Source organism: Chionomys nivalis, chromosome 4, assembly GCF_950005125.1.
Source record: "Chionomys nivalis chromosome 4, mChiNiv1.1, whole genome shotgun sequence".
NCBI lineage: Eukaryota > Metazoa > Chordata > Mammalia > Rodentia > Cricetidae > Chionomys > Chionomys nivalis.
In genome coordinates, this window is record NC_080089.1 from 93737601 (window position 1) to 93750217 (window position 12617).

Consider the following 12617-nt stretch of genomic DNA (forward strand, 5'->3'; position numbering starts at 1 on the left):
GCAAGCAGTGCTCTGCATCACTGAGCCATCTCTCCAGCCCCAGGAATGAATGAATTTATAGATACATATGACTTACAAAAATAACATGAAGATGAGCAATTATGTAGTAGCAATTTAAGGTCCAGATGGATTCACTGAATTTTATCAGACCTTCCAAGAACTGAAACCAGCACTGCTCCAAATACTCCATAAGATAGAAAAGGAAGGACCATTACCACACTCTTCTATGATGCTACTAACCTGATACCAAAACCAGACAAAAATGTGACAAAAGAAAATTTCAGATCAATCTCCCTGATGAACATAGAACAAACACTCTCAACAAACCACCTGCAAATGAATTCAAGAAAAAGATCATTCACAATTAGCTAGCTGGGTCCAGATATGGAGAGATGGCTCAATAGACATATATCAATACATGTTATCCTCTTCATGTTCACAGTCCTAAAGACACTCAGAATGGAAGGAATATCATCTCACCATCATGAAGGCTACACGACAAACTTGTATTTTGTTAATATAATTCAAAGGTGTCCATTTTCTGTTCTCCTATTCAATTGTAGTAGTCTTAAACTAAAGCCACAAGACCAACACAACAAACGAAAAGAAAACCAGCAGGAAGGGAAGAGGTCCAGGAGCGAGCACCTCCACTGGTGGACAGTAGATTCTACAAGAGGATAAGACACCACCAGAAAACTTTTAAGAACTGACGAACACTCTCAGCAAAATGAATGTAAAAACCAGCAGCCTTCTTACATACCAGTAATAATAAATATACTCGAGGAGGCAATAAAGAAAAAAATTCCATTCACAACAGCCTAAAAAGATACTTTGGGAAAAAAAATTAACAAAGGACAGGAAAGATCTGTGTAATGAAAACGCCTTGAGTTTCACAAGTTGTGCAAACGTGACACTAAGGCTGAGAAAGCATAAATCCAAATTCTTTTCCCTGCCACACCCCGACCCCTTAACATGAGCTGTGAACTCATGTTCCTATCTGTCGGTGTATCTTGTGTGAAGAACGCCACTGGGTCGTGAACTGAGTCCTATCGGTCTCAACTGTCCTTCTGTTGGTGTATCTTGTATGAAGAACGCCACTACCAGGACAAACGTTTCAACTTTACAACAGGCACAAGCCAGAGAACAGCACCAGTTTGACCTGGCTTTCACGTCTGTAAAAACATGTCGTGTTTGTTGTTGATGAGACTCAGGGAAATTACAAATGTAAAGTGGGTAGGCACCAGGAGCATAAGTCAGTTAAAAAACAGCAACCATTATCTAGTGTGTATGTGTGGGAGCAAGGGTGCCACAGTGTGCATGGGCAAGGCGAGGACAACTTGCAGGAATTGGTTTTTGCTTCCCCCCACCATGTGAAGCTAAAGGACCTAATCCAGGTCATATCTAACCTGCTTAGCCATCTTGCTTGCCTACCAGCATCGATTTTATCACATCACCTAATATGTATGGATTCACCTGGTTATCCTACAAGCCCTTTGGTTTCCAAAAATATTAACTTTCCTGAAATCTACAATTAGAACAAAAAAGTTAATGTAAAATGTTACAACCTAGACAGAATGCATCAATTTAATACTCTAATCAGACTAATTGTGCAATGTTCTATAAATCAGATTTGTTTCGTTTTATGAAAAGCACTGGACTCAAAGAGCAACAAAGACCACAAAGAATAGTTTTTTTTTTTTTTTTTTAAATCAAGCTATGAAAGAGTTATACTACCTGACTTTTTGATACCCAGACAACTATCAGGTCTAATGGGTAGAAAGTTTGTTTGCTGTATGAACAAAGGAGACTAATGCCAACTCAGAGAGTAATGCAGTCTGTTCCACATACAGAACAATTATATCTTCACCATAACAAAATATTAATAAATAATTTTAATAACCACATTTTCAAAAGCATTTTAATTTCCTGAATTTTAATTCAAGTACAAGTCAGCTAGTTAACATACAGAATAAATGCACATAATCTGCAGCCATGTACAAAAATGCAATAGCAACACTCATATAAATGGGCAAAACTCATCAGCTCTTTTAAAGCTGGCTGAACTATGAGTGATTGGTATAATTTAATTCACATCCACTGGGGTACAGTCAAAAAAGTTTAACATAACTGAGCAGAACTTTTTAGTTTCTAAAATGGGCAGCATAATAACCAAGGTAGAGTCAAGGAGAAACAATGTTAGAAAAGGTACATGAGGGCAGAAAGCACTCTATTTCATAAGGTAAATGCGGTCCTGTTAGCAGACACCCGTCTTCTTAGGAATGTTAAGTCATGATCAGTGAGGACAAATGAGCTATGTCTCAGCCCTACAGGGGTCCCTATAACACGAGCAGTTTGCAGAAGAGCATGTAAACAGAGATACAAAGCAGGTCCTTAGAGAAAGGGGAGATTAATTCCTACCACTTAAGTTCTTCAAATTGAAATCACTATTTCACGGTGATTTTAAAAAGCTACTTTAAATACATTTTTTTTTCTTTTGAACACCCCAAACTGCGCTCATCCTAACAAAGCTAACACACAGCAGACATCCAGGGTTAGGAGACATGGCTGGGCTAAATGACCTAAGGATGTTGTCATAGTTTCAGAATTCTAAGCCAGCTGAGCTCCCTCTAGTGAGTCAGGCAGGTTCTACAGTCATATAATGAGAACTGGGACTGAGCTGGTGGGTATGGTGGGGTCTGTAATACCAGCACTTAGTAGGCAGAGGCAGAAAAATTCGGGGTTCAAGGTTATCTTGGGTAATAAGAGATCCTATCATAAAACAAAAACAAAGTTTGGTAGTAGAGCATTCCCTGGGAATTTAAAGCACTATATGGTATCCCACTAGACTCCACGGTTCACCAACTGGAATACCCAAATTTCAAGTCTTTGAGCCACAGCAGAGTCCCTGATGGGTGAGGGTTTGCTTCCAGTAGCTACTGCTCTAGCTTGTCTGAATAAGTTCAATTTTCTGAGAGGGCCACAACAAAAGTATACAAAAAGGTCCACTCTAGCTCTCTAAAACATTTTTAACAAGATTATCTGATTGAAAACAATTTAAAAAAAATAAAATAAAATAAAAAAAATAAAAAAAAAGAAAACAATTTTAAAAAACCCAATGCTCTGAGTATACACAGCTTTTCAACATTACAATGGATTTAAGAAAATCTTTAAAGAGACAAACTATATATAATACACATATGTTTTTTAATTATCTCTGTCATAAACTATGGCAGACAGTACTCAGGGGAAAGAGAAAACAGACCTCATTGCTCCTTTCCAATGACTGCTTTCAAAGTAAATACTAAGACTTTAAACCCCTTTCTTGCAGAACACACACTAACTCTTTAAACACCGAGTACAGCGCACTAGAGGCAAATGGAAAGTTTTTCTTAGGAAACACAGAACACATATTCATCCTTGAAGGACACTTATTATGGATCTGCTACACTACACAGGCTGTTCCTTAGCTGCTGGTTTTCTTGTCATTCTTCATCATTTGAGATCTGTGTAACACAGGAGAACATGTCCTACATTCAACACAACTAAGAGTTCTGGATCTTCACAGAGCAAATGGCACTGTATCAGGCAGTATCAATGGCACCTGAAGAGGCAAACACTATAGCCTGAGACCTTCTCTACAGATTTAAGCTAAACCCCAGGTGAGAATTTATTTTTGGTATGTTCCATGTAATAAATGTCAAAGCTGCAAGAATTCCAAAGGTAACAATCTGAACTCGCCTTTGGTCTCCAAATAGATTGGAATATTTTTAATTCCAAATGAGCACCTCAAGAACATCCAGTTATGGGTTACAAGGAAGTCAAGGTGAGAAATTTAAGAGGGTGTTAAACTTCATTGATGACAGCAGCGAAAGCTTTCAATGGCATGCAGCTTTTCTCCATATTGTGGCATTACACAGTACACGGCACACTTAGAACACTGGAAGATCTCCAAAATATATCCAAAACATGTCTAAAAATCCAAAAAAATATTATGAACACTGCTTCTGCCTAATACCTAACAATATTTTAAAAAATTAACACAAATTCTTACCCCCTTAAAAGGCCACAAAGTGCATTCACATAGTCATTCTGAAGAGAAAGCCATTGCACAAAATGTAAGGTTAGGGTACACCGATGAGTACCACAGTGGAGTTTAATTGTAGAAGTTTTATTTATATACCAATATAGCAACATCCATTGGAAAATCTATAGTATTACAGCAAACACCTTTATAATGGCCTTATATAATACAATTAAAGTGTTAAAAGGTGTCGCTGACTCAATAGCAAAATTTAAAAACTATATCTTGTTAACACATTGAACTGAAATTCGCCTGACTTTATGATAGAACATTCAGAAAATTAGGACAGAAAATCTGTCCAGTGCAGCACACTGATGGACAAACTCCTGGTCGACTGCGGTTGCTGTCACATAGCTGAAGACCTCTTTTTGTAATATTTATCTTGTCCTAAACATTAGCATCACTTCATGGGCAAAAGTGAAAAATTACCATTTTCTCTATCAACCAAGAATGATCTATACAAATGTGGAAATAATTTAGAGATTAAAATTCTTACTGTAAAAGTAAGAAGAACAGACTCAAAAGTCATTAACTTCTTTACTTTTGTAAATAACATGTGGATATGAGAATATGATAATCACATATGCCTCATTCATGCATTATGTAATTGGAGAAGATGTGATGAAGCACTTGTCATAAAGTCACTGAGTTGGCATCCACTAGCTTATTTTATAGCCCCCACATTAACCATGCACATCTGATATGATAAAAGTCCACATTGTAATAAATATATCAGTTGTGATCAAAACATTCTAATGCTGAAAGTAAGGTATTTAGATACCATTTCACTGGTTGTCAAATACAGTGACTACTGATGCCAAATGATTTTAGAACACTGTACCAAGCAGGGCCCTCTCAGGAAAATCGCATTAAGGATCTATCTATCATTATTTTACAGTATTACAGAAGATGTCAAGTTAGACATTTGCAATTGTCACCACTATCTTTGGATAATTACTTAGAGATGACTGTTTAGAAGACTGAAAGAATGCAATTAACACTACATTCTGAATGTCATAAATCAATTTAAAAAAAACCCCATAGCTGTGAACAATGGTAGAGAAAATGGCAATTTTAAGAAACGAATGCTTTTCGAAGCATTCTCTTAGTGGTGGCCCAGGGCCTGTTCACTGAAAGACTAATGTAGTGTGGTACTTTACTTCCTACAGCCAAACTTCCACTCAGCCATAGTAGTTATATGCTTCCAGATTACTGTCTTCTGTCCACCATGCTGGCTTCAAGATTCCATGGTCCACTGTGATCTTTTGGTCTTCCTGCTTTGTAGCATGACAGGCCACGCTGCTATCCATTAAGTAGATAGACCACCAATTCATAGGTGGCCATCATAATGGCTGTGTTTGGAATTTGTCTCACCAGATGAGTTGTTAGGCCACGGTAAAGAGACCCATAACCTTCTTCTTGAACAATCAAAGACAGTGTCTGAAAAAAAGATCTGTATTTTGTTCCTTCTTCTCGTAGTCGTGTTCTTACAACTTCTGTTTACGAAAAAAAGAAAAATCAGTTTACTGAAACATTACTCTTATCTTTCCACTCTCATCATAGAGAACGCATACCTGATGTATTACTCTATAAATGCAGGACAGTGATTCAATGTATAGCTTACCGAACCAGGCAGACTACATGACAGCAAACTAATACAGCCCAGATCATACACACTAGTCAACACATCTGTCGCAGAAACAGATAAAAGGTGTACATGCAGCATGATAAATAATACCCATAAATATATGAACATAAGAATTAGAAATGAATATAGGAATTAAGCTATGAATATAGAAATTTTTTTTGGCAGGCATGCTTAATGTGCCAACATAAAATAACATAACAAAATTGCTTGGGCCCTTGCAGTTTAAAGACTTTAAATTTGAGATCCATTTCTGATGTACCCTTGGGCAATAACTGAATTTTTACATTTCTTCTTGTTTCCAATTTGAAAATGATAGCATACCTAACATTATTAAGAACAACATTTGAGTCGGGTGGTGGTGGCACACATCTTTAATCCCAGCACTCGGGAGGCAGAGGCAGGTGGATCTCTGTGAGTTCAAGGCCAGTCTGGTCTACAGAGCGAGTTCCAGGACAACCAGAACCACACAGAGAAACTCAGCCACTCTCTTACCGTGTGGATACGCTATGGTTGTGGCACAAGTTTTTGAGGTGGCAGCAGCTAGCATCATTCTCACAAAATCCGATGCTTCTTTCACAGACTCTTCATCACTTTCCATCATGGAAGCAGTCTTACACTCCAGCAGTTTTTGCTTTATACTTTCATAAATAACAAAATGGATAACTGTCTCTGATATGCCGGCATAGGAGGCAGACATGCCTCTATAAAATCCTCTCAGTCCATCTGTTTGATATACTTTACGAACACATTCAAACGCACCCATTCGCTTTTCCCCACGATTCCTGAAAGGAAAAGAGAGAAAACAACTGACATTAATTACTGGAAGATTTTTATCGGTTAACAATATGTATATTTTAATATGACACTCTACTAAATAATGATCTTTGTCAACTCATTAAGAATTTCAAAATATATGTGAGTTCGAGGAAAGCCTGGCCTACAAGAGCCCCAAAGTCACAGAGAAACCCTGTCTCGAAAAGCCAAAAACAAAAAAACAAAACAAACAAAAAAACTAAGATTTCTCATTTCTTTTCTCCTAAATTTGTTCTATTAAGATGGATATCATGCAATTATCTTACCAAACACACAGCACACTGTAACTCTTCAGTTTCCTGTGCTCCTCAATGTGGGAGAACTCTATGCTCAAGTATTGATTCAAGGAAGACTCAAAGCCATCAAAAAACCAAACCCTACACTGTGATCATTCCCATTCTAATTATGCTCAATTTTCTTTGCATTTAGTAAAAACAATGAGGGCCAGGTATGATGGTGCACACCTTTAATTCCAATACTCTGGGAGACAGAGGCTGGTGGACCTTTGTGAATACGAGGCCAGCCTCATTTATATAGTAAAAAAAAAAAAACAACTCTCAAACAGTCCCCAATAAAATAAAAAAACAACAACTGAGGGACACCGTATCACAAAGCAAGGAATATGACTGAGTTTCTTCCATTTCACCCAGGTCCATCTGAAAACGTACCAGACAAATGTAATGCCTATGTGGTGTCCTTGTGAGTGGCTTGGTAAATGATGATTCTGCTCCTATAGTTACAAGGTGCTTACTCAGTATCTTTCCCAAGATAACCTTTAGTACCACTTAAAGGTAAAGATTCACTTGTAAAAACACTTACTATAATACATCATAGGAATACTACCTCCTAGCTCAGGGTTTTTATACATAGGTGCCTGGATTTGAGCAATGGGCTTCACTTTAGACTAACTACCATGTAACTTGTTTAGCTATTGGGAAGCCCTTACAAGCAATTCATACAGGTGGGTAGAATATCACTTTCTGGCTTGGTTAACCTATTGTTTCCCAATAAAAAGCACATGAAACTCTTTAACATACAGGCAGTTTTCTTATTTACTGTCCATTATCAACTAATGTAACTTTTTTGCATCTGAGGGGAGATCCACATTTCAAAATGAAACAAAAGCAACAATAAATACTCAGCAGTAGCCCTCACAGCACCAGAAAGTGCTATTCAGGATGCTGGGAAGATTTCAACTAGATTTTACTCAGCTGTGGACCCTGTGTGCAACAATATTGACCGGCTAGGCAAGATGAACCTACTGGTGCAATACTGGCAAGTCTATTTCAGGGGATACCCAATCTGCTTTCTGACTGAACGTGAGGCTTGCTCCACGGCAAAGATTCATATTTGGTTCTGAAAACTGTCAAAACCCTATGGCTAAGTGGGCAAGCTACTTGTGTTTTCCTCAATGAGCAGAATACCCCTGTCATATTGCCTTCCAAATACTATGCTCATGTCCACAGAAGAATGCTGATGCCAGCTTCCTTCTGTAGTGGTGAGCCATGACTACAGATTGGTCAGTGCGCCAAGAATAAACGACTGGTGGATGCTCAGCTATGATGGGACACAAGCCCCTCCAAGGATCAGCAAACACTACTGGAAGAAGGGCTGGAAGGAAAGTAAGAGCCAGAGGAACAAAAATAGGTGTGGAATACTGATTCCCAGTCATGGTGTGACTGCAGTGTGGCAGCTGGGATGACCTGCACAGGATCTCCACAAAACTGGGCTGGTCAAGACTGTCGAGGGAGGGGAGGGAAGGGGTTCATGGGATGCCACTTTTTCCTGAAGATCTGGATGTAGTTAAAGGTTGATGCGGGGAGAATTTCTTCAGTGGTGTAGCTATCTTAAGGAGCCTACCTTATTGTAAATAAACTGTTACCCATGGCTCCTATAAATAACCCTAAATAAATTCACAGCTGCATACTCAAAACAGACAAAAGCAGAAGTGGGGCTAGTTAGAAGAACGGGATCACAGAGAATGGGGCAGGAGAGAGTAACGGGGGTGAATGATAGAAATGCATCATGGGCATGTATGGAGATGTCATAATGCCATTCCATGTTTGTGTATAAACAGGATAAAATGAAGTAAGGCAACCTGGCCCTGAGGCATTACTGATACAAATTTATATAAAAAACACTTAAATCTTATTTAGCTTATTTTACTTTCAAGAATAAATATGCCTTAAGCTGGGTGTGGTGACTCACCTATAAGCATAACACTTGGGAGTCTGAGGCCAGAAGAGGGCAGCCTCTGTTCCTCCTGGGCTACATAAAGACCCTATCTCCGAACCAAACCAAACCAAACCAAACCAAACCAAACCAAACCAAACCAAACCAAACCAAACCAAACCAAACAAGCACATACCTTGCATCAAGCTGTAACCTGGTCTTTATAAGCCAAATGGGGTTTGTTGCAGTGATTGCAGTAAAACCTAAACAAATATATTTAAAATGAATGTCAATAGACAGGAACCACTATTCACACTAAGGATCTTTACACTGTATGAATCTACAGTAACGACAATGGCTACAAAGGTTTAAACTATTAACTGAAGTAAAGCTTTCCACTTTGAACACCTGTTCACCCACATAAATTCTCCATTCTGGCCTTCCTAGAAGAATCTTATCTCCCCTTAAGTGTCGCTCTAACTCATGTGCAACAGGGTGCTCTCTACTCTGTGAGCCGAGCTCACAAACAGCAACTCTGTGCACTCTGCAATAGCTGCCTGGGGCAGTCACATCACCTGCACACTCCACTCACATGGATGTCTACACAAATGGCACCACTCACTAATATAGGAAAGATTTGTTGGGTCCCGTTTTTTAGTTCGTGTTTTTTTGTTTGTTTGTTTTGGTTTTTAAAGGAAGTATTAGCACAGAGGTAAGGTTTCTGTTAGGGTTAATAGGTGGGATCTACTTGTCATCCAATTAAACAAATAAAACTCTAAAGTCCAAAAAAGTTACAAACTGGAATTTCCGGCTCACTTGTACAGATAGTGAAGAAAGTCAGTGGGGTAGAAGGCACTCTCTCTCACTAACATTCAAGTGTCATCCAGTAACTACTGTAGAGAGCAGTCCCCACGGCGGCTCAGGCTCAGACAGTAAATAAGGATCTCTGGGCAGTGAGTTTTCTGGGACCATGCACTATCTTTTACTTGGTGTCTTCCTACTTTTAGAAGAACAACACAGAAAATGCAGTCTTAATGACAGGAATTTATAAAGATGTTTCACCTATACAAAACAGGGCATTCCTTTTGCTTTCACATTTAAGGTCAGTAATACAAACTTCAGAGAATTACATTTACTCAACTGGCCTTTAAATTCACTGAAAACTCACAAAGAGAAATAAGAAACTTAGCTATTTAATACCTTCTATCAAATACTATCAAGTCAAGCAGATTGTTTTTAAAAAGATATACTATATTCATCGCATTTAAATACGAACAAAAATACTGTGATGTGTTTAATACTACTTTAAGAGCTGTTAGACTCAATCAAACTTTCCTTGGCTTTTAGAGCTGCTACGTAAGGGAAATAATTTTACTGAATTGTTTACAAAGCCAAACTTGGTTTCATAATGAATGCTCTTTCCCCTTCTGCAATACCAGATAATTAACTCACTCAAATTTTATTTGTTTTACGCCATGTTTTAACACTGTAGAAGTAGCCACATGACACACAAAGGGGGGGGGTCCCCAATTAAACCTATTTAGCAAGATATGTGAAGTCTTGGCTTATAACTTTCATAATTTTGTGACGAGTACATAGTTTCTGCCTTTCTTTCTTTCTTTCTTTCTTTCTTTCTTTCTTTCTTTCTTTCTCTTTCTTTCTTTCCTTCTTTCCTTCTTTCTTTCCTTCCTTCCTTCCTTCCTTCCTTCCTTCTTTCTTTCTTTTTTGATTTTTCGAGACAGGGTTTCTCCGTAGCTTTTGGTTCCTGTCCTGGAACTAGCTCTTGTAGACCAGGCTGGCCTCGAACTCACAGAGATCCACCTGCCTCTGCCTCCCGAGTGCTGGGATTAAAGGCGTGTGTCACCACCGTCCGGCAGTTTCTGCTTTTCTTAAGTGCTTTTAATATTACATACATAAAGAGAAAAGAGACCAGTAACTATGGCAGCATTAGCTGGTAATAACATAATAAATGTGGAACAGATTGCTAAGGAACATCTTTTTTAATAAGGGGTTCTTCTCATGAGTACATTCTTGGTGAAAGAATAAATGTGACCATCTGACTAGTTTAAATGTTTGTCTTACATCTTTAGTCTCAGAATGAACTTACACTGTTATTTTCTTCCTTTGAGCCCTATTTTTCTAAATGAGACAGTTAAACTCAACATTTTAAAATTATGTATGATCAGGCATCAATACAGGTCAAAACACCAATTAACTCCTTGCTGGAGACTGAAATCAAGGCCTCACCACTGGCAGGAAAGTGATCTAACGACAAAGTCGCAGCCCTGACCACGATTCTTAAACAAGATTGTATCTTGTGAGTATTTTTAGTAGTTACATGTCTATGCAGCAAGATTAAGAGTTTTTAAGTAAAAAGATAGGGAGTAGTATAAACCTACAATTATTCTTTATTCACAATAATTTTAATTATTTCTAGGAAAAACAACTTGCCTTCTTTAAAAACTTAATTTAAGAGGCATATAGTGGAAATTCTTCTTTAAACTAAAAATAAAAACTATTCAATTAAAAATTTTCATTTAACTTTTAAAAAAAGATTACCACCAATTTTAAGTTTAAAATAAAACTGTTAGTTAAAGTTTCTGTCCTAAATCTCTTTCCAAGTCACAAAATCCCTCACTTTAAGATCTGAACAATACATATAAAAATTGAAGACTCAAATGGTAACTTTAAAACTACTCTGTAAATAAACAATGTCAGAAAGCAAACAGCAGGTATTTCTCACTCAACTATAATTTAAAATTTACTTCCAGACACAGTATGCACCAGACCACCACTAGGATTTAGGTAAATGAGAGAATGCTATATTGAAGTTGGTATTGCTGAAGCTATGCTTGCTGTGGCTGTTCTGACTTAACTCTTGGAGAAATTGGTGCCAGTGCTCAGTACAGCCAACCAGCAAACTACTGCTGGCTTGGATAAAGAAGCCAGGCATTAGCTTTAGGGTTTCAGCTGTTGGTTCTTTAAAATTTTGTGTGTGTGTGTGTGTATATATATATATGTATATATACATATATATATATATGCTGATTCTTGAGTTTCACAGTATTACTTTCTCTTAACCAAAAAATAGTTTAAGTAGCAAATAGACATTTTTAGACTAATTAAATCTGGAAAGGTATAACCTAGTAACACAAGAAATGAAACAAATGGAATAAGACAAAATTTATGTGGTAATGCAGTTTGTGGTTATCCCCACTAAACATGTCTTCTTCCTACATTTACAACAAGCATGGCGATATAAAGTTTAGAAATTGCCTATCACTTTTTATTTTGCATTTTAGTTTTGCTACATTTTGATAAAAGGTTAATGTATTCAGAACACCCAAATAAAGCATTAAAACCAGCTGAAGAGTATAACAAGTCCACTTATAATTAAGACTTTGTACTGTTCCAGAATCAACTAAGGCAAAGTGCCAATACATTTAGTTAGTAGTGTCTGTGTTTTATGAGAAAACTTTAAATATAAATTTAAGTTATGCACTAAATAAAACTCCACTTGATAATATGCCAATTAAAAATATAAACAAATCCCACCCATAGAAACTTGCTGAAAATAAGTAATATCTGCAGCAATGCATTTTCGTACTTATTTCAATTAAATCTGAAAATGCAAAACATAAACACCTAAGATAAAAGTATCAAAACTGTTTTAAAATTAAAACTACACTAAAACATCTAAGACTTCATTCACTATAGCCTGTACTTCTTAGAAAGTAGAGACACCAGTCTTTTCAAAACAACAGTAATCAGGTCATTCAAATACCAACAGACTAGAGTGAAAAGCACTATATTAGAATTTTAAATGTTAGCTAAAACGTTAGCTAAGTAAAGAAAAGACAGCTATCACTATTTAACAGTTGTAGGACAGACAGCATATTATCA

At 37.3% G+C, this 12617-nt stretch overlaps 1 protein-coding gene across 1 annotated transcript in view; it reads right to left on the minus strand.

Moving 5' to 3' along the window:
* Positions 1-1898: 1898 nt before the first annotated feature.
* Slc25a36 (solute carrier family 25 member 36) overlaps positions 1899-12617 on the minus strand; it is a 32314-nt gene continuing 21595 nt past the window's right edge. Inside the window, exons 5-7 of the mRNA XM_057766852.1 lie at positions 8911-8977; positions 6222-6511; positions 1899-5577 (exon numbers count right to left, since the gene is read on the minus strand). Of these exons, the coding sequence (XP_057622835.1) occupies positions 5384-5577; positions 6222-6511; positions 8911-8977 (551 nt within the window). The 3' untranslated portion in view covers positions 1899-5383. The remainder of the gene's footprint in view (positions 5578-6221; positions 6512-8910; positions 8978-12617) is intronic.